The sequence below is a fragment of the Ursus americanus genome, chromosome 9 (genome assembly GCF_024610735.1).
Source record: "Ursus americanus isolate L20-20 chromosome 9, mUrsAme1.1.p, whole genome shotgun sequence".
NCBI lineage: Eukaryota > Metazoa > Chordata > Mammalia > Carnivora > Ursidae > Ursus > Ursus americanus.
This window is the reverse complement of record NC_142135.1, coordinates 63158208-63181639: the sequence shown is the minus strand read 5'-3', so window position 1 is coordinate 63181639 and position 23432 is coordinate 63158208. Positions and strand designations below refer to the sequence as shown.

Sequence of the window (23432 nt, the reverse complement as noted above, 5' to 3'; positions counted from 1 at the left end):
AGAGACAGAAATACACAGTGCCTAGTACATTTCTTGACATATCCCCCAATTTGATGGCGATGTTTGCCAAAATAAAATCAGCAATATCAAGTTATAAATGTGTATAGGGCTTTTAGATCTCCTATTAACTTCTAGGCCTCCAAATTTAACTGGCCAGGAATAAATCTTCATTTTGGTAGGTCAAGGCCCAATTCACTGATTTTACTATTTTAGAAAACAGAATCAAAACCCAGATCACTTTTCCAGTTAAAAGCTCTAATCTCAGCAAAAATAAGGCTCTTCTGATATGCAATATAAATTCTAATTCTACTTTAAGCCTTAGTAAAGCATATTAAGAGTGATTTTAAAAACAAAGATTAAGCAAATAAAAATAAGGTTAAAAGTGCACCACTGGATCATATCCCAAATCACCTAAAGCTTTAGTTTACATATTTGGTTGATAATTTTAATTTATGCTGAATTATTAAAAAGAAATGCTTCTTAAGCAACCCCATTAACATCTACCTCTGTTTCTTATATTTCTCATGAGTTATAATAGTTCATTACAATTGATGGCATAGAGTCAGTAAGCAAGGAAATTACTTAAACACAAATCCTAATGTACAAATAAAAATGTGATGAACTGGGAAAGGAAGAACAGGAAATGGAGGACAGAGACTATTAGGTGGGAGTGCAGTGAGAATATAAACACCAGAAACTGCAATTCATCAAACAGGAAGTCCTGAGATCACATGACATGCAGGAAAAGAAAATTTAAAAATAAATGAAAAGGGGCAAAGTGGGCAGGCTCAAGAGAGCCCAGGGGGGGAAATAAATACATTATAAGACTATTTTTAAAAATTACAATAATAAATCATATTTAAATAATCTGGTGACAGTTAAGGGACTACTTTCACTTTCTCAGTTATGCTGTCCTAAATATTTACTCAGTAGAGAATCATGCTAACATATATCCATTTACTGTGAAAAAAAAAAACAATTGAAAATAATCTCCTCCTAAACTTTATATAGAATCAGAGTTTTTACGATGACCACAGATTTTTTTTTCACAAAGACAACAGAAAAACTCAATGCATTATATTCACAATTAATAAAATAACCATCTAGGTTAAAATTATCTTACCCATTAATGTTGCTAAAAGACATAAGGAGTACATTTCTTTGTCAGCTTGCTCCTGAAGTTCCTTAGATAGTTTACCAGTAACGGCAATCTCTTCTTGTTTCACAGTGTGGGCCGAGTGTGCTGCAGCCGACTGACCACCTTCCGCTTTACTTTTTAGAATCTCTATTGTAATTCTGTCACCATGCTGTAAAGGAACTGGCTCCTTTTCCATTCCTGCCTGGGGTGGCATTAACTCTTTAGGAGGAAAGCCATATCGAATACACTGTAAATATGGAGGAATGTTAAATTCTCTGGCTATGCTTTCCTGAAGTTCAAAAAAGGTCGTTGAAGACTTAAGTGTAACCATGGACTGTCGTCCATCATTAGTTGTTATTCGGATCTTTTTCTCCTTAGAAGTTGTTGGTGAATAGGGAGCCTTGGTAGGCGTAGCAGGTGCAGAGGATGGGCCATCACGAATGGTACTAGGAGAAACAGTCCTAGGCTGCCCTTTTTGTTCTTGTTTTAACTTCTCTGTTTTCCGTTTCTGCATTACAGCAGCCTGTTCCGTAATATTCTGTTGAATAGTTCTTTCAGTTTTACTCATGTTTAATTCCTCCTTGTGCAAAGTTTTTGTTTTCTGTCCAGTAAGAATAATTTTAGTTGGGAGCTGAGACTCCGACTCTTGTCCTTGTACATCTCCGACTCTTTGGGCATGAGCACCATCTATATTTACAGGAGTATAATCATCAGGATTCTTTTTGGCAGTCTGATGCAATATAGTGTGGACAACTTTCTGAACCAGGATTTCACTCCCAAATTCACCTGGAAAGTGCTTGGTAACAAGTTTCATTGCAACATCATAAACATTACTATTCAAAGATGAATCACTTTCATACTGGAACCAATATACTGTTTCTCTGACCACTCTTCCACCCCATTCCAAAGTAATAGGAAAAGCTTCTGGTAGATTGTCATACTCTTTACCATCCCAAAAATGTTTGAATCCACAACCACATTTGCCACCAGTGGACCTAGAATTAGTTCTGTCCCCATCCAAATACACAATAGACCCATCTCCTCTGACCCTTCGCACAGATGTGCCATGGCACCAATTACAAGCTGTCAGGTTACTCAATCCGTAGTCTGGTACCAGAACATCTTTCACTGAATCATATGAGCAAACTAAATTGTTCAAAGGAAAGCTATAATTTTTGTCAGGCCTCAGCTGTCCATGAGTACTTTTTGCCAGGTTATACAGTTTCCCTCCTGGAGCCAACCACTCTGGAGGAACATGAAGTTCAGAAAGGGCACCACAGAGCAAACATTTGTGAAGGCGATTATCCATTACTGCTTTTTTAGCAGCTGCTGTGACTTCTTCAGGCTGAACTCCTATCACCCCGGTCCTCCTGTAGAAATACTGATGGACGTCAGCAACCAAACTAGGATGGATACCATGTTTGTCCATAAAGACTTCTTCCATAGCAGCAACAAGCCTAAGTAAGTATTTATCCTGCAAACTTCTGTCTCCTCCAATAACACAACCACCATCCTCCTCAAGTTTAATGTACTTTTTAATAAGGTCCTGAGGCACACCCCACGCTTTCGGCAGCAAATTCATAGGCAATTTGGGCAAAGCAGCCCCTTTTATGCCTACCAAGGGGATATAATGGTTTCTACCAGAGCTACTCCACGCAATACAGATTGGTTTGTTCAAATGACCATCTCTCCCTGTGCACTTCTCTGCAGGGATGAGCCCAGGCAGAAAGGTGGCTGAATAATCACCAGAGCTTCTCATGCCACTGAGAGAATCTAGCAGAATAATAGGGCGATGTAATACATTGGCAAGGCCAAATATGTGGATGTTCCTCAAGCCCAAGGGAACACCTTCAGGTGGTACAAACAGAGGGTCACACTCATTGATAATGTCCTCCCATTCAGCGGCATCAATGAAGTCATGGAACAGGGCTTGATACTGGGCCAGGTGCTGCTGAAAATGTTGCTTAAGATTCTCTCTCAAGGCATGCCAGAAGAGCTCCCGGCCTACTAGAGCCCGGGACACAGCATGCACCAAGCAGTGTCCATCCCCGTCCACATGAACTGGAATGAGGCATTCCTGGCTTTTATTGGCCCGCTTGATGTCCTCAAGAGTGTCATGCAAATACAGGAGGCTTCCGGAGCGGTCTTTGCCATAGCCCACCGTGTTAACATGCTCTGGTTCGATGAGGAAGGCGCGGTCACCTAGTAAAGCGCAATCAAACAGTTCACCCTGGTTCATGTCCCGGAGAAGCTTAGCCCTGCCTGTCTGTTTATCCATTCCATAGCGAGCTAATATGGGCGACAACAATTTGCAGTGGTAGTTAGAAAGGCCCATCACCTTTACCAGTTCCGTGTTCTTCTTGGGTGCCCCTGTCACCCCGAGCAGCGCGTTCCGCAGCAGGTTGTGTAGCACTACGTCCGGGTCGGTCACCTCCTCCACCCCCAGCAGCTGTTGCTGCTCGTGCCGCTGTCCGCACTCGGTACACTCGATGCTGACAGAACCGGAGGCCGGGAAGAACAGACGCGCCTGGCACTTCGGATCCGGGCAGCTCCCGGAGAGGATTCTCCGGTCCCTCCGTTTCGAGAGCCCCCCCGGAGGAGCCGCCGCCGCCAGGGACGGCGGAGTCTGCGGAGCCTCAGGGGGAGGAGGTGGCGGCGGCAGCGGAGGCGGCGGCGGCGGCTGAGACATACCTCTCGGCTCTCGTGTCTCGCTCCGCGTCCTAAGCGACCCTCAAAGGCTCATAGCCCAGACCCCCACCAGCCCGACTCTGTCTAGTCCAGGCCCAGGGCGAATCACTTTCCTTTCCCCACCAGCTCCTCCTCCTCCTAAGCGAAGGCGGAAGCGCCGGACGTGGTTTCTCTTCTTACTTCTCCACTGCCGTAGCCGTTGCCCCGAACGTAACGGCCACCACCCTACCCAGCACTCACACTCACTCACTCTCGCTCTCTCTCTCCCTCAGACACACAGACATACACGCCCTCACTGAGAGTGCGCAGGCGCAGCTACCGCTCTGCCCTCTGGGAATTAGAGTCTTGCAGCCTCTCCCCTAGTCGTTGAATGCTAGGATCTTGGATCCATAAAGAACTACAAATACCGAGAGGCCAAGCAGTCCAGCGCCCACGGAGAGGAGGAAGAGGAAGGCAATAGGAAGGGGGGCAGAAAGGAAGACGGTCACTCATATTGCTTGCCGGGAGTTGTAGTTTTAACTGGATCTCCTTTGTCGTTTTCCCACTTCTGCGGCACAAGCGAAAGAGAATGAGAGACCACATTTCCTAGGATGCCCTGCGGTGCGTTCAGCCTCACTTCCCCCTTAGGCGGAGAGAAGGATACAGGGAAGCTTGGTAAAAACAGAATTAAAGGGAATGGGTGTCGGAAGCGGCGGGTCTGAAGTTCACGACGGGGAGGGGAATGAAAGGCTCTCAGTGAAGAAGGTACAGTAAATAAATGTCCAGCGATATGGCGGGCTGGGAAGTTGAATGAAATGATCTAAGGTAGACTGGAGGTCGTAAAAGAAAAAGGGAAAACAATGAACTGATTCTCAGAGTATTTCATGAGGTCTTTTTTCTGCCACATTTCTCTGTTCTCATTGCTACCTCTATTCCAAGCCACTGAGGTGCCTAAGTCACCTTTCTGCCTTTTCCCCCTCTCTACGGAGGGTCACTGAGGCGCCATTTGTTTCCTAGTTCCCTGTAAGTCTTTGCAGTTTACAGTACAAATAACAATACCTTGGAGAGGTAGAGAGTCGTATGTACATACAAAGCGCCTTTTAACTAGATACGGTTTGCTTCTTACAGCCCTCTCCTCAGAGAGTTATAACAGCTATCATTTGTTAAGTTCTTAATATAGTCCTGTCGCAGCCTTTGCATATACAATATCATTTGATCTTCATAATAACCTTGTTAGAAAACATGTCCAGGAAGGAAATGACTTCCTCAGGTTCACACAACTAGTTAGTGACTGTTAGGCATTCAGATCCAGATCTGTACCCATTTTACAGACAGGGATATAGGCAGGAAAGGTGAGACCAGTTTTATATAAAATAATAACTAACTTCCTGTTACTATTGCTTTATAGTTTGCAAAATATGTTCACATATATCATCTCATTCTCCCACCAGTCCTGTAATACGTTACCGGGTATTGTTGACTCCATTTACAGTTATGGAAACAGACTAGGAGTTAAGTGGTTTGTCCAAGGTCAAATCACCAGTGTATCTCTGATACATTAGCTTTTTATGCTATTTTCTACAAAAGAAAAGAGCTGTTAAGCTCAGACCTTTTGTTAAGCCTCTGGGTCTCAATGACTCAAGGAGTTGTAAAGATGTTTACCCTTAAGAAGGCAGCACAGCTTTATTGTGTGCTTGGAAACTGCCTCTTCATGCAAAACACATTGATACGTTAACTGAAAGCTAGTATTGTTTTAATTATTATTGTACAGTCAGCCTCTTTCACTTATTCTGGAAACTCTTGCTTTCTGAAATCTTAGATAAGTGAACTGTCTCAAAATTTCTGAAACATTTGGCGCAAAATAGACACATCAGTGCAGTCCGTGAGGTCATTTGAGTCTTCTGCAGCTGCCAAGGGGATGTTTACCTTATTAGGTTTTTTGAATAAATAGAATTTGATGCTTTGAAATGAACCATCTGTAAGACACTCCTAAAAGGTGTTAGTACTGACTTTCACCCTAATTATTGACTACAGTTTTCTCAAAAGAAATATGTTTGAAAGAGAAATTCTTCAAATGTTTTCTCACCCAGTTCTTTCAGGCCCATACAAAAAATGCTGTTAACTTCATACAAGATAGGTAATGTTACTTAACTTGAAGGGGATAATTTTCAATAAAGTTTTTCTTAATTCATGCAGGAGAAGTTGTTTATTTCTATTCTGACAATAGTTTGGTGGTAACTACATACGTGATCTTGGAACTGATTTTTTTATTGACTGTTTATAAGTTGAGAAATTGAATGTGCCCATTAAATGGAAATCATTGTCTACTGTTACTGAGAAGTTACACCTGCAGTGCAATTTTATTTTCCTCATATAGAATCCAAAGAATTGAATTATGAAAGCTTCAGAGCAAATGAAAGATAACAGCAGTGTTATCTGGCATGCACTTTTATGTCTTGACATCACCAAGGCAGATTTTCCTTACTGATAATATATATGAACAGTGAAATAGATTTTTTAAATTGTATCTGAATGTGTCATTCTGAATCACACTTGACAAAATCATTCTTAACAAAACCCTACTGAAGAAATGGGTAGCCTTTCTCTGGCTTGTCAAGCACAATCCATTCAACTGATCCATTGTCCCCATATGGAACCTTGATTAGTTAGAAACATTCTTCCCAAACTAAATCTGACATTTCAACCCGTTTGTTACTATAGTTCTAGTTTTAAGAATGATACTTTTGAGAGGAAAAAATAAAATACCCTGGTATAAAGCATAGTTGATAGGCGGAAGGAGAGGAGTTAAGTTTTCAATCAGTTCTGGAGTTGAATTAGGTCATTTAACCTACAAATCACTTATTTAACGAGTCTGTAGATGCGAAGTGCAGAAAGAAGAAAGCTCACAAATAAAGGGGCAATGATATTAACCATACCAAGTTCAATATGTGAATTAGTCTTTTACAGGCATTTAGAAGGCATGGGTACCTGTAAAGTAAGAAAATTTTGTTAGGACAAAATATAACATGCTGTTTCTTATAAGGCCGTAGGAGTGTAGAAAGCTTCTAACCTCCTTATGTGAGATACACATGCTTTCCTCCTCTTCTCCCCAAATTCCATGACCTTAATTGTCTATTAACTTTCAAAAGAACTTGATGAGATTCCTAATGGTTCTTGTTCTTGTCTCAGTATTCCAGATGCAAAAATGAGCTGAGGCCCTGATGTTAGCTGCTCTGATACATACCTCTTTTACCACCTTTATCCCAGCATGACTTCTATCTGAATTGCCAAAATATAGTTAAATCCTTTTTCCCCCATAAATTTCTAGTATGACATTTCTAAAATTTCTGTATTGCTGTTAGCATACCTAGTAAATGAAAAAGCAAGGGGCATCCACTTAAGAGAACAACCATCATTGTTTTTTTCTCTTATATTGGAAAAGGAAGGGAATCATAACTTTGGGGATTGTTTAAATCAGCCACATACTTTTTTAAAAAAGATTATTTTATTTATTTGAGAGAGAGAAAGAGCAAGCACAAGCCGAGGGGAGGGGCAGAGGGAGAGGGAGAAGCAGGCTCCCTGCTGAGCAGGGAGCCCAACTCGTGGCTCAATCCCAGGAACCCTGGATCGTGACCTGAGCCAAAGGCAGACACTTAACCAACTGAACCACGCAGGCACCCCAGGCACATACTTTCTTATATGAAATATCCATCTGTACTAGGAGTTGACTGTGTTCCTCCAGATTCCTCCCCCAATTAGACTTTGAGTCACAAGTTTTGTTGAAACTCGGGGTGGACATGCGAGGGACTTAATTACTGAAATAGGTATTGTAGGAACTTAAAGGGACGCAGAAGGCCATTCCTTACCCAAAGGAACTCAGTCTAACAGAAGAAATAGGCTCGACCAAATTGTTCATAAATACAAGTAGAATAAAGCAGACAACTGATCAAAACAATACAAGAAAATAAACATCACAGATGCTATGAAAAAATTTATTGAGGGCTTATTGTATGGTGGGTGTTTTTAAGAATATTATCTTAATCTTTAAAACAATCCCTGAGCGGCGCCTGGGTGGCTCCCAGTTAAGCGTCTGCCTTGGCTCAGGTCATGATCCCAGGGTCCTCGGTTGGAGTCCAGCATCAGGGCTCCCTGCTCAGTGGGAAGACTGCTTCTCCCTCTCCCTCTGCCCCTCCCCCGTGCTCATGCTCTCTCTCTCTCTCTCTCTGTTTCTCTCTCTCTCTGTGTCAAAAGGATAAATAAAATCTTGAAGGAAAAAAAATCCTGTGACATAGGTAGTATGTTTTTATTATACAGATGAGAAGATTTAACTCTGGAAGGTTAACATTCTCATCATTATTACCACCCAGCTAGCAAGTAGCAGACCTGGCCTTCAAATCATGGTTTTCTTCCATGTTCACTCACTCTTTCCACCACATTACAGCTGCTTTGTGATTTGAGAGAGAATTAGCCAAGAAATGAGTGCAAACTGGTGGCCAGTGGCCAAACTCGGCTTACATGTGTTTTTGTTTGGCCAGAAGCAGTTTAACTTTTTTTTTTTTTTTTTTTTTTTTACTGTGAACATCTTTGTGCACTGGCCAGCACTTTAACATCATATACCAGGTCCCCTTGAGACATATTACCTGCCTGGCTCCAGAAAGCATTTGCATTTTCTGTATCAGACAGTAACTGGGGACAGAGAGGAGCGATTCTTAAAAGGCTTACAAAGAAGGTATGTTATAGGGCAGAAGGAGGACTTCGTGAGCAAGAGTTGCAGAGAGAGGTGCTTGGGTGGCTCGGTCGGTTAAGGTAGGCTGCTTAGCCTACCTCCATGTGGTGAAGGTCAAATTCTACCTAAGTAACATCTCTGCATTGCCCAATAGAACCATCTGCAGTGATGGAAAGTCCTATGCCTGTCCTGTCTAGTATGGCAGCCACTAGCCACATGTGGCTATTAGGTACTTGAAATGTGGGCAGTGCAAGTTAGGAACTGATTTGTTAACTTCATTTAATTGTAATCAAATTTAAGTAGCCACATGTGGCTATGGCTCTCTATTGGCAGCACAAATCTAGGTCCTTACAGCTACTAAGTCTACATTGAAAATAGTGATTCCCCAAATTCCAGTGAGTTCCTGGCTCTGGTGGGGGTCAAGGGATGGGGACTGACTGCAAAGGGAACAAAGGAACTTTTTAGGATGATGGAAATATTCTTTATTTTGATTATGGTGATGAGGACATGAATATATACATTTGCCAAAACTCATCCAACTGAACTCTTTAAAAGGGTGCATTTGTGTGTGTAAATTATATCTCAATAAAGTTGATTTTAAAAGGAAAAAAGGGGCACCTGGATGGTGCAGTCAGTTAAGTGTCCAACTCTTAGTTTTGGCTTAGGTTATGATCTCAGGGTCCTGGGATCGAGCCCCACATCAGGCTCTGTGCTCAGCACAGAGTCTGCTTGAGATTCTCTCTTGCTCTCCCTCTGCCCTTCCTGCTTGTGTTCCCTCTCTCTCTCTCTCAAATAAATAAATCTTTTTTTTTTTTTAAGGTAAAAGAAAAAAAAGAGTTGAGTTCCAGAAACAGGAGTTCCATCTCTAGTCTACCTAAAGCATGCCTTCTGCAATCCCATTTTTTTCCCCTAAGAACCAGCACAGTCTTTACTACATTACAGGACCCTGTGTGATCTGGCCCTTGGCTACTTCAGACATTATTGCCTTGGCTCATGCTTCTGCCACACTGACCTCCTTGTTGGTCCTCAAACAGTCCAAGTACATTCCTGTTTCAAGGCCTTTGCACGTGCCCTTCTGATTGGAAAACTTTTCCCAGATAATCATTTAGGTGTCTGCTCAAATGTCAGCTCCAGCAAGGTGCCACTCCTGCCAACCTCTCTAAAATAGCACCTCTGTCCTTTTCACCCTCCATGTCCTTATCCTGCTTACTTTCTTTACAGCACTAATCACTATCTGAAATTATATAATTACTTGTCTATTGTCCTCCTTCCCCATTAGACTGTAAGGCTGTTCATAAGGGCAGGCAGTTTGTTGATTGTTAGATTCCCTGTGCCAGGCACACAGTAGCCTCAATAAATATTGCTCAATGAATGAATGGCTATCATCCATGGCAGTGTTTCTCAGCCTGACATCCAAGCATACACCTTCATCGAAAATCCACAAATTCTCTAAACGATTTTTTTTAAATTCTGTGTTGTCAGTTTGATACTAATCTAAAACAATATTTATGATTTCTCAGATGAGCACCTTAAAACATGAAGTTTTGAATGCCTGAGTTCATTTAGAGTTTAGGATTTTGTGTCAGGTGAAAACCAAAGGACATCATGACAAAATGTATAAAGATTTTATTTTGATAGAGTTGGTTCATCACATGTCACACAGTAGCCTAGACATGCCAAACTCAAAAGAGCCAACACTTTAACTGCCAGTGCCACATTCCAGTTAGAAACAGAAATTGCACAAAGCACGCACGTGTGCACACACAAACGTACACACACACTCATTCGGAACAACTTAGTAGCCATAAGTGAACTAGTAAATACACAGGAATTGTTTTGTGGTTTCCAGCAATAATCAGATTAGATACTATTTAATTAAGATGTCATACTTAAAAAGGGATGAGGGGCCTGGCTGGCTCAGTGGGTAGAGCATACAACTCTTGATCTTAGGGTCTTAAGTTCAAGCCCCACGTTGGGCATAGAACTTACTTTAAAAGAAAGCTGTCAGACACTCAAAAATACTAACCCTATCTTATAATATGTGACTGCTTTACAGTTACCAGGTGATAATTTAAACTGGCATTCCAGGATTTTGTAGCACTAGAATTTTTATTGACATATGTGATCTGATCTTGAACTATCAGCAGAAAACCTGGAAGTTATTAATACAGTGTGTTTGTGCAAACAGGTATTACATTGACATTATTAAAGTAAACATACAGAGACACATTTAATATAGATCAGAAGTTGCATCTTAATGCTCATAAGCCCAACAGTTCACAATTCAAATTAACATTAATTTTAAATGGCTGCACCAAATAACCACTGTCCTTGGAGCAGGAGAATGCTTATCACTGCAGTTATATTACTTTTCCTTCTTTTATCATTTTCTTTCCCTTTATTTAAAACCCAAAGGGTACTTTTGGGGCAAAAGAAAATAGGTTCAAGAGTTTACGAAATAAACACTTTATCTTCATTCCAGTTACAATCTCGACTTTTTGTAGAATGCCCTGATGTCTCTATCTGAACCTTCTAGCTCTGTTCCCTAAACACAGTCTAATTCAGTTCCTTCCATGGGTATGACATAAAGAGTCAGAAGAAGCATTACTTGACACATTTTTTATACATATAGTCTCATAAGACATTTTAATAGGCGAGAATAGAGCAAAAGTACAAGGCAGCATACTTTCTTAGCCCTTTGGATCATTTACATAAATCTTTCATAATAGTCCAAGATAAAAATGCATTATAATTATGTACAAGAATATAAATGCAGTCCGCAAGGTTTTTATTTTGGTGGGCAGGAAACTATTGGAAATTATGTGTGGGTGTACTAAATTAAAGCATCAGCACTAGGTGTCAGCAGATCACAACACTGGAGAGTGCCTCAGTTTGGGCATTGGTCAAACAGCAATAAATGGACGTATGTCTTTCACAATAACACCTCTTGCCGAGCATGTTCCCATTCAAACATTAATTTTCAGCCTGACATTGCTAAGTGTGCTCCACAAATTCTATGGATATTAATAGGTATCATGTTGAAGGGAGGGTTCTATAGTCAAGTAATTTTGAAGTAATAAGTAATTGAAGTTGGTTTTCTTCTTTTTCCACTAAGGACTTCTCAGAGCCTCTCTATGCTGATGACACTGTGATTCCAGAGGACAAGCAGTGATGCTTCCAGAATGTCTGGGGAGAGAAGGGCTTAGTGGCAAGAGTCTGCTTGCAGCATAACACACTAGGATCTATTACATCTTTCATTTTGCACATTATTTTATTTACCGTGTATATTTTGGGGTGATCTGGGGGTGCTGATAGAGATAATGGGGATGTTAAAACCCAAGCCACCCTTGGCATTATTATTGATGGGTAGCATTTCCACACCCCCTCAGCCACAAAAACATCTTGAATTTGTGTCAGAGGCATCTATTTTAGGAAGAACCAACACAGAGAAATAGTGCCTCTCATCATGGTCTCTACTTTTATCAGTGTGTTTAAAAAGGAGTTAATGCTTGCCCATATCTTCTCGTAGTTTGTGGAGGCTTTTTCTATTTAATGTTTTCATCTAGCTGACATGTATTTTTGTACAAGATGTGAGGGAGAGATTCGACTTATTTTATTTTCTCTTTATTTTATATTGCAAAATACCAGTTGTCCCAAAACCTTGCAGTAAGTATGTTTTTGGTTTTGTTTGTTTTCAGGTCCAGAACGCTTCAGATCAACTTACCAATAAGTTCAGTATGTAAAAGATAGACCAATATGGTTGAAATGGGAATGAATGAGAGTTATTGCAACTTGCCAGCAGCGCATTCCCCTATTCCCACCTCCCGACAAGGTGTACTTTGAAAACCACTGGAAAAACTCATCCCCTCATAAATGGCTTGAAATGCCCTATCTGTAATATGCTACATTAAAATGTTTACTTATCCCGATTATTTTTCTATTTTCCTGCCAGTCTCATACTTTAATTAATTTATGGAGTCTCAGACCTTTCTAATGCAACAAAAGAAGAAATTGAAACATCTAATAAATTAAATAACATGAGATTTTGGAGGACCCATAAAATTAGCATATTTCTTCAAAATGTCTATTGTTGGCAAGAGTTGACCAAATTCCTTCAATGTATAGAAGGTTAACTTGGTAAAACTATATACTGAATGATAATGTGATAATGTGTGGGGGCGCCTGGGTGGCTCAGGTGGTTAAACGTCTGCCTTCGGCTCAGGTCACGATCCCAGGGTGCTGGGATCAAGCCCCACATCAAGTCCCGCGTCGGGCTCCCTGCTCAGCGGGGAGCCTGCTTCTCCCTCTCCTTCTACTGCTCCCCCTACTTGTGCTCTCTCACTCTCTCTGTCAAATAAATAAAATCTTTAAAAAAAAATTGAAAATGTGTGTCACAAGTGTACGATGTTGATATTCTTTGATTTACCAAATCACTTATAGGATTTAACCCTAAAGAAATAACCAAAAATGAATGGGAAAATTTTACTATTGTTCATATTATTGATAGTATTGAATATGTTCCAGATTTTAACAATGCAGGACTGGTTAAATGGATCCTGGCACAGCCATGAGATGGGATACTCCAGCCATTACAGTGATGTTATACAAAAGAAAAATACCTTATTGAGTGCTTGTGATGAATCTGGCACTGTACCAGTCGCCTTAATTGTATTGTGTTAAGTCTAACAGTATCCCTAGATGATAGGTATCATTATTCCCATTCATAGAAGGGAAAACACAGAACTTCAAACAGCTAGTGAAGTAGTGTTGCTGGAATTCAACCCATGTCTGCTCTTAACCCTTGTTCTTAATCACTGCCCTAATGATATGGGAAAATATTGTTTTACAACCCAATTTTTTTTTTAAAGTAGGCTTCACATCTAATGTAGGGCTTGAACTCATGACCTGAGCTCAAGAGTCGCATGCTCTACCAAGTGAGCCAGCCAGGCACCTCAAATAAGACTAGCCCCGTTTTTTAAGTAATCTCTACACGACATGGAGCTCAAACTTACAACCCCAAGAGCAAGAGCCTCCCAATCTACGGACTGAGCCAGCCAGGTGCCCCCCCATGATAAGCTATTGTTTTAATGTAGTTTAACTGACATTAAAATTAAGCAAAAACTTCCTCCTATGTGAAATCACTTCCTTTCCAAAGTTAGTTGTGCTTGCTCATTTTTTTGCCCAAAATGAATCTACATTTACACAGGTTTTTTAAGTTGATTTTGGAAGTTTTAAACGCCTGCCTTCTGCTTTAAGAATTCAAACAGTACTGAAGATTATAAAGTAGCTGCACCTTTAATCACAAATTATATATATAATTGGATACACTCGTAGGCTCTTTTTTATGTTCCCTCAATTCTCTCTTCTTGCTCTGGTGTCAACTTCAGGCAAAGTGAGGGGGAGGATCTGTGAAGGTCTAGATGGCTAACATTCAACACAGGAGAGTCCCTTATATGTGTAGCGCGGTGGTTAGAAGTGCTGATTCTGGAGCTCAACTGGTAGACCGAGTCCCAGCTCTTGAATTTGAGCAGCTTGTCTGTCTTCTTGGTGCATCAGTATCTTCATTAAATGAAGGTGGTCATTGTACCTCCCTCATAAGATTGTGGTGAGGATTCAACTAACTGATGCATGTAAAGGGCTTGGAACAGTGCCTGGGACATAAATGCTCAACCACTAGCTACGATCATTGTTGGGATGATGATGATGATGGTGGACATGTGCAGAGAGGAGGAAGAGAAGAAAAATTACTTATGAGTGCTTACTATGTACATTGTGCCTGCATGATCTCTCCATCTGATCTCTCTGAATTAGTACTTTTATTCCCTTTTCATAAAGATGAGGAACCTAAAATTCGGGCTGGTTATATATGCAAGGAATAGAATAAATTATTAGACCCATTTCTACGACTAAGGACAAGATAAATACCGAAAGCTGCCTGACCCGGAGATAGCCAAATACTGAGGAATGAGATGAGAAACAGGCTTGCAGAGTCATACCACCCTTTGGGACCAAAGGGCAGTGTTCTAACATTCAGGACTGAGTGGGTGCCTAACCCAATCTGGTATCAGAAAACCGCTTTGGAAATCCAACTGTTTTTACACTGCTGTATTTTCTGTAAATATTTCTTGTTTTCTTCTCCCTTTGTATGTACTAAAATTATTTCTGAACTACCAGTCTGTCTCATTTGTATTTTGAGGGAACAAAAAGGAAAAAAGAATCTTTGGGCACCTTCTGGAGCTTTCAGGGAAAACATGTCAGACACCAGGTGTCCTGGGCTTCAAATGCCAGAAGCCTAAGAGGGAAGAGAAACGCAGGGAAGAAAATCCTCAGGGCGCCTGGGTGGCTCAGTTGTTTAACCGTCTGCCTGCGGCTCAGGTCATAATCTCAGGGTCTGGGGATTGAGCCCCAAGTAGTGCTCCCTGCTCAGCGGGGAGCCTGCTTCTCCCTCTCCTCCCCGCTTGTGCTCTCTCTCGCTGTCTCTCTCTCTCAAATAACTAAAATCTTTAAAAAAAAGAAAGAAAGAAAATCCTCTTCTCCAGAGGAGTGTTCTCTTCTCTAACCTTAGAAGGTTTTGAATAATGTTGCCTAGAGAATGGCCTTTTACTTACTCATCTGTCCAGCATGACTCATCCCTAAGAGTGTTGAGTAAGTGAAATTTTACAGTATTTATGTTTCTGTGACTTTTATAAGCATGGTGATGTGGAAAGAGCATGGACTTTGGAACTGGACAGGCCTAAGCTTTGTCACTTAGTGCTTGTATCATTTTGGGCTACTTAATAACTTCTCTGGGCTGGGGTGCCTCAGTGGCTCAGTCGGTTAAGCGTCTGCCTTTGGCTCAGGTCATGATCCTGGGGTCCTGGGATCGAGCCCCACATCAGGCTCCCTGCTCTGTGGGGAGTCTGCTTCTCCCTCTGCCCCTCCCCCTGCGCATGTGCTCTCTCTTTCTATCTCAAATAAATAAATAAAATCTTAAAAAAAAAAAAAACCACAAACTTCTCTGGGCTTCCTCATGTATAAAATAGTAATAATGAAAATCTATTTCACAGAATTGGTATGGAAATGAAATGAGGCAGCAAAAATGAAAGTATGACCTCTGGCACACATAGGCACTCATGCCTTTCCTTTGTCGGATTGTAGGTTTGGAATGAGCATTTGGCCCCATCTTGTATTTATTTTTATACTTTTCTGCTATACCCCATGCAGCGCTTTGTTTACAGTGAGCGTCCTATAAATAGTGACTTAACAACACTGGCATACATGCACAGAAGTGGACTAACGGGTAAACAATTTTAGGTGTGTCTTAATGTTGATTATTTATCCTGTTATGGAGAAAAACTGCCAAATGTGGGTAGATAAGGTGTGCTGTCAGGGCTGAAGAGTTGTTAATGTCGTTCCCTGCACAGGGCCAGCGGCTGCAGGGGAGAATGGGAACCAAGGCCTCGGCCCCCTCTGCTCGCAGAGCCCCCTGAGAGCTCCTTGTTTCAGTTTACTCAAAGGCAGTCGTCTGTGGGTGAACCACAGCCTCATCTCTTCCCACACCAGGGGTTCATCTTACAGGCCACTTGCTATGCCTGATTTAAATTGTCTGCTTTTTCTCACTTACTAAATACTTAAAAGGTAAAAAAGATACTGTGATATTTATTTACCCCTACATTGAGACTGGGTAATTACTATAACTTCTTTGAAACTGTAACATAATTTCGGACTTCTGGAAAAGTAGAAAAAATATTACAGAGTTCCCACACACCTTTTGCAGTTTCCCAAATGTCAATATATTTTACACACTTGCTCATCCTTAGCTCTCTATATTACATATGCAGATTACTTTTTTTGGACCATTTGAGAGAAATTTCCCTTCCTCCCCCTTCATTCCTTTCTTCTTTCGTTCCTTCCTTCCTTCCCTCCCTCCTTCTTTCCTTCCTGCCTTCGTCTCAAATAAAACATATTAGGTAGACCTAATACTTCCCTGCTTCAGCCTCCCCTTCTCTCCCTCCTTGCCTCTCCTAGCCTTTTTTTAGGGAACCTGCCGTGTGACATGTTCTTGTCCCTTTACTACATATGACTAGATCTGTAGATACTAAATTTTCATTATTTGGTGAGACTTGCTTCGTGACCCAGTACATGGTCACTTTTACAACTTTCCATATAACCTGAGAAAGAATATGTACTCTTTAAATGAGCCAATAGTTATAAACCACTTGCAACAGTGCCTGGCACACTATAAGCACTATGTAGTATTAAAGTTTTAAGACAGTGTACATATGTAAATCCACTGGCTCAAATTTGTTAACTGTCTTGTTCAAATTTTGTATACTTGAGCTCTCGACTTTTAAAGAACTTTGCTAAAATCTCCCTGTGATCATGGATCTGTACATTTTTGCATGTATTCTGCCATCTTTTGCTCCCTGGCGTAAAAGCAAGAAATTCTGGTCAGTTTTCCGCATCCCACCCTTGATCCCTCCTGTTAGTGTTTCATTGCACAGCAGAGAACTAGGCTGGAAATCAGGGCACTGATTGAACAGAAAAGGCATCACAGGGAAATGGAAGTTTATGAATCCACACGCACTGAGAATCACAGTGGCCTTGACATCTCCCTTTTGTAAGCTTTTGCTCTGCAGCCTAATCATCATTTGCTACACCCTGGTATTTCTCCTCTCAAATGCCCCCCCCCAACGCGTTGCACCATCCTACCCCACTCCCTCCCCCGCCATCCGTCAACTGTCATTCTTCTGAATCTTAAGCCAATTTGGGGGATAATATTCACCAATGCCCTCTCCAATATTTCAAAACTAAATTTCAATATTTCAATGATATTTATGGGACTGGAAGCTGGGGATGAAATGTTTCTTAGCTGATTTACTAAAAGCTGGATATTGTTAGCTATATTATGATAAACAGAATACACTTGAAGAGTGGGAAACAGACACGAAATAATTGAGAAAATTGCTAAAAGAGAAAAGAACTGTTTCTATAAGGAAGAAAATAGTGGGTGGGGGCGTGTCCCGTGAAGATGTTTTGCGGAAGGACGTTCCAAGGGGAGTGACCAGCTCTGAGAAGGTCATGGCCAGAACAGAGCTTGGCGGCTGAAGGGCTGAAAGAAGCCAGCAGGGACGGATCACAGCGAGCAGCCGAGAGGTGGCAGGAGAGACACGGGGAGCTCCCATAGGGCTGTATGAGCCTTGTTAGAGCTCTTGATTTTATTCCAGAAACTGGAATCCGTTGAAGGGTGTTAAGCACAGAAGGAAGTGACCAGATTTATGGTTTTAAATACAACTCTAGCTAGAAGGTGGAGAATGACTTGAGAAGATCAGGAGTAGAAGCAGAGATACCATTCATGGCGATTTTGGCAAATGGGGGTTTTTGGTGAGCTCAGAGTAAGTCTCCCTCTTGTCAAAGAGTTTACTAAAACCACAACAGCAAATGAAACAGACTCTAACTTCAGTTGTAAAGGATCGTTTGTACAGCTTGTGATGACCATCATAGATTCTTTATAGGTCTGGAAGGTATAGAGTTATAACCACAACTCCACCCCCAGTTTGAATTTTGTGGGTATTTTGTGAGAACTTTTTATTTTGAAAAATTTAACCTTCATTTAAAAAGTACAATTAATTCCCATTACCTTGGGAATGACTTACTCAATGATTGTCAAGTTTGCTGACATTTACTTCGTCACTTTTTTTCTTCCTTTGCTGAATTATTTAAAAGCAAATCCCAAATATATAATTTTGTCCCTTCATATTAAGGACCCACCTCCAAAATATGAACATTTTCTTATATAGCACAAAGCCATAGTCACAAAATTAGCAATTTATTGCTAACATCTAATGCCAATTCCATAACCAAATTTCTTTAATGTCTCAAAAATGTCTTTTTAATAGTTGGTTTGTTCAAATCAGAATCTAAATAAGATCTGCACGATGCATTTGGTTGTTTGATCTTTTAAGTCTCTTAATTCACAGCACCGCTTTTTCTTTTTTTTCCTCCTTTCTTCTTCTTTTTTTCCTTTTTAAAGTTTATATTATTGACTTGTAGAAACTGGATTAGTTAATCCTATAAAATGTCTAAATAGTTTATAATAAAAACTGTTTTTTAAAATACAGGATAAAATACGGGGTTTGAGCCTTTAAACTTCCAGTAAGTCAGACCATCTCTCTGGAATGTTCTTTGAAGTGTCTGGCATACAACACAGTTGGTGAGCCATAAACACCACACTTGGCACGCATATGCAAGCTGTTAAATAAGAGTGCTTGTGCTTAATGTTTTAATTTTATCATTCAGTCTTCTCAGGTTCTTGACCTGCTTACTCACTGTGATTTGTCTACTGTTATTAAATTAACAGAATTTGAAAATAGCAGTTTCTCAAATGTTTTCAAAAGCAATTAAGATAATGCTTCGGTTTGCTAACTTCAGCCCTTTTCACTTGAGATATTAGAAAATTAAAAACAGTTGAACTGGTATTGGTAAAAAGCCAAGTTTGGTTCCACTTCAAGGATGAACAGAAAAACCAGTGGCCAAACAATGCATGTTTCCTTCACCTCAATGTTGGTCTCTCCGAGAAGGATGACTTTGATATCTTTGCTATAATTAGCCTCTGTTGCCAATGGAGCAGAGTCTTATTACCTGCAGTAAATAGAACTGGATCACTAGTTCTTTTGGCTTTGTTGTTTCAACAGGTTATAATGCATGAATATCATTGACAATACCATGGTTATATAAAATGTTGGCATAGGGAAAACTGGATAAAGGGTATATGGGAACTCTGTACTATCTTTACAACTCCTCTAAATATAAAATTATTTCAAAGCAAGACTTTTTTTTTTTTTTTAAGAAAGGGAGAGAGGAGTGGGGAGGGGCAGAGAGAGAATCATAAGCAGACTCCATGCCCAGCATGGAGCCTGATATGGGGCTCTATCCCACAACCTCAAAATCATGACCTGAGCAGATATCAAGAGTTGGGCACTTAACTCACTGAGCCACCCAGGTGCCCCAAGATGTTTTAAAATATTAATTTCCTCTTCTAAATGATTATCTTAAGAAAGTGCATGGTTATTCCATTAATGATGTCATTGCTTTAATTATTTTTGAAGCCCCTTTTTTGGAACTGTCCTCAAAAGTCTAAAATCAAAGGTCATAAAATTGGAAGACTGAAAGAGATCTGAGGAGTTATCTAGTCCCATCTCCCAAACATTCCAGAGAATTCTGCTGTGTATGATAATTTATTTACCATTCCCCCTACCATTCCCCCTGGTTAATATTTAGGTTGTGTCCCAAATTGTCCCCTTTGCAAAGTTTATTGTACATATATCTTTGTTTATACATATATCTTTAGACACAATAGGGATATGTCAGTACTCTAGATTTCAAAAAGTGGAATTACAGGGTCAAAGGAAACACACATTTAAAATATTGATTAAGTCCTTCCAATTTGCCATCCGAAAAAGCTGTATGCTCCTACCAAGTGTGCGGGCATATACTAACATAGGTTGCTAGCAATCTTTTACATTTTTGCTATTCTAATAGGGGCCTGGTGAGTTTGGGGCAGTGACAGCAGCCTGCCCCTGTAGGGAAGAATACTTTACCAATGACATATTTTAGAATTAGCATAATGATATATGTTTTACTATTATTTTGAAAATTCTCTACAGACGGTGCATCTCCTTATTGCTTGCCCTGCTTCCTGCTGACTGCTCACACCACCCAGCCCCACTTGGTATACTGCTGCCGATAGGTAAAAAAGCCATCTTGCTTTAATTTGCATTTCTCTGATTAGCAGTGAGGTTGAACACATGCTTATTTGTTAACTGGCAACTTGTATGCCTTCTTACTGAGTTACCTATTTATATCCTTAGTCTGTTTTATTTTTTATTTTCTAAAATTTTTCTTATTTTAAAAGAACATTTTATATATAATGAAGAGCAACTCTTTGTTTTCCCCAATTTGCAAATGTTTTCTCTGTGTCACTCATCTTTTAACTTTACAGTCTCTTTTGCTTTATGAAAGTTATGGTGCTGTTTGGGGGAAGACAAAAGTGAGGGTTTTTTAAAATATTTATTTATTTTAGAGAGAGACTGAGAGAGAGAGAGAGAGCAGGCGGAGGGGCAGAGGGAGAGAGAGAATCCTCAAGCAGACTTGCTGCCGAGTGCGGAGCCCAACGCGGGGCTTGATCCCAGGGCCCTGAGATGGTCACCAGAGCTGAAATCAGGAATCTGTCCAAGTAACTGACTGAGCCACCCAGGCGCTCCAAGTGAGTTTTTATTTCATTTAAATTCATTTAAAATTAAAAATACTAGGAACTAGGAATGCATTTCAAAAAGCTCTCAAATCCGAAGTAGGAAATCCACTGTGCTTATCTGAGCAGGGAGGAGTGCTCAGGATCAAAGCAAGGCACAGCAAAAGACTCCTGGCTGCCCTTCCTGGACTCCCTCTCCTTGCCTCCCAGCTCCCATCTCTCAGCCCATGCTATTGCTCTCCTGGGGACTCCAAGGAGAGAAGGATGAACCTAAGGAGAGGCACGGCTCTTTACAAACGTGTTTAATCTTCACGTAATCTGATCAGTACATCCGGGCTTCCAGGTTTTGTGTCAGGCTAAGGGAGTTCTTTCCTACCCAAAGTTTGTAAAGCTATTTTTCAGTATATTTTTTTTACAAATAGTTTTCTTGTTTTGATTTTTTACATTTAGATTTTTAAATCACCTATGATTTATGGGTAATTAAGCCAATTGTCCTTATGCTGTTTATACTGAATTATCTAGTCTTCCCCCACTGATTTGAAAGGCCATCTTGAGGGGCTCCTGGCTGGCTCAGTGAGTAGAGCATACAGCTCTTGATCTCGGGCTTATGAGTTCAAGCCCCATGTTGGGTGTAGAGATTAGTCAAAAATAAAATACTGGGGCACCTGGGTGGTTCAGGCAGTTAAGTGTCTGACTTCAGCTTCGGTCATGATCTCAGGGTCCTGGGATCAGGCCTCATGTTGGGCTCTCTGCTCAGCGAGGAGTCTGTTCTCCCTTTCCCTCTGCCCTTCCCCCCCCACTCGTGCTCTCTGTCTCTCAAATAAATAAATAAAATGTTTTTTAAAAAAGTAAATAAAATATAATATTAATGGGGCAGCTAGGTGGCTCAGTTGGTTAAGCGTCAACTCTTGATTTCAGCGCAGGTCATGGTTTCGGGGTCTTGAGATGGAGCCCTGCCCTGGGAGGTCCAAGATCAGTGGGGAGTCCGCTTGAGATTCTCACCTGCCCTCTGCCCTCTCCCCTGGCTTGAGTGCCCGTGCATGCGCGCGCACACACTCTCTCTCTCTTTCTCAAATAAATAAATAAAGCTTTAAAAAATATATTTTAAGAAAAGGAAATGCCACCTCGAGCATGTGTGAAATCCTATAAGTATGAACCCGGGTTATTTTCTGAACTCTGTTCCATTCCACTGACCTTGTCATCTTTTTCTGATGAGTACCATACTACCCTATTCACTATATAGTTTCATAGTTCTTGTAGTGTCTTGTAAGCCAAGTCTTATTTTGTTACAGTTGTTTTTCAAAACCTTCTTGGCTATTTTGAAACATTTTCTCTTCTAGATAAACTAGAGAATCAACTGTTAAATTTAAAAAATTCCACTGGGATTTTGATAAAAATTACATTTTATTTACAGATCAATATGGGCAGAATTGGCTTTAAAAAAAATATTGAGGCTTCTTATCCATATATGACTCTCCATTTACAGAGACTTTATATGTCCTTCAGTAAAATATAGTTTTTAATGGGTTTTGAACATTTTTATTAATTTTATTTCTAGGGTTTTTTTAGTTGTGATTATTATGAATGTGTCATTTTTCCATTTTATCTTTGAACTGGTTCTTCCTGATACATAGTGAAACTATGATTTTTGTATATTCCTTTTGTACTTAGTATCGTGTATTACTATACTTTGTTAACTGAACTCTCCCCCATTTCTGGGCATTAGGTTGTTCCCAAGTTCTGATGCTCATAATTAGCATTGCTATAAACATCTCTAATCAGGTAATTTTTTGCCTTTAAATTTCTTCCCACATATGGGAAAAACAGATTTAAAGAGTATATGGAACTTTATGGCTCTTACTACATATTACTCTGAGTAATCTCCTGAAGGGCTGGCTCCCTTTCCAATTCTGCCTGTAATAACATCTGCAAATCAAGTAACAATGATGAAGATAATGATGAGGAGGATGATGAGACCAGTTGGTGAGAGCCAGTGTTATGCTCTGGGCTTTCCATGTCTTTTCTCATTTAATACTCACAGTGAATCTATAATATGCTATTGCTGTATCATATGGACAGATAAGGAAACTTAGGCACAGAGAAAGAGGGTAACATCTGCACTCATAGCTGATACGAGCCAAAGTCAGATGTGTTGTGATCCATGGTCAAGGCCTTCTTCCTATGTCTTCTCTAGTACCCATTCTTTTTATCTTTCATTTACATTTGACTTTAAAAAGTATATAAGACCTGGGGCGCCTGGGTGGCACAGCGGTTAAGCTTCTGCCTTAGGCTCAGGGCGTGATCCCGGCGTTATGGGATCGAGCCTCACATCAGGCTCCTCTGCTATGAGCCTGCTTCCTCTCCCACTCCCCCTGCTGTGTTCCCTCTCTCGCTGGCTCTATCTCTGTTAAATAAATAAATAAAATCTTTAAAAAAAAAAAAGTATATAAGACCTGAAAGTTGTTTTACTTTGCGTCTCCTAACCAATAAGTAGGTTGTTAGGTAACACACTTGTTAAACCTCTTTTTTATCTCCTTTGACCACTTAGCCAATAGACTGGTGATGTTAATTATATATTTATACAACTCTCTCTATACATTGGACAGAAAGTTTTAAAAGATTATTTTTTTCCCCACACCTTTACAAATATTCTTGGGTTTTATTGCCCATTG

General features: G+C 40.4%; 1 protein-coding gene and 1 long non-coding RNA gene across 2 annotated transcripts in view; one reads left to right on the top strand and one right to left on the bottom strand.

Moving 5' to 3' along the window:
* VCPIP1 (valosin containing protein interacting protein 1) overlaps positions 1-4121 on the bottom strand; it is a 32280-nt gene extending 28159 nt beyond the window's left edge. The window contains exon 1 of the mRNA XM_045788998.2: positions 1124-4121. Coding sequence (XP_045644954.2) covers positions 1124-3827 — 2704 coding nt within the window. The 5' untranslated portion in view covers positions 3828-4121. The remainder of the gene's footprint in view (positions 1-1123) is intronic.
* Positions 4122-4388: 267 nt separating this feature from the next.
* LOC148109485 (uncharacterized) lies at positions 4389-12579 on the top strand. Its single transcript, XR_015725833.1, has 2 exons — positions 4389-4570; positions 12230-12579. It is a non-coding gene; the product is annotated as an uncharacterized LOC148109485 (long non-coding RNA).
* The last annotated feature ends 10853 nt before the right edge of the window (positions 12580-23432 follow it).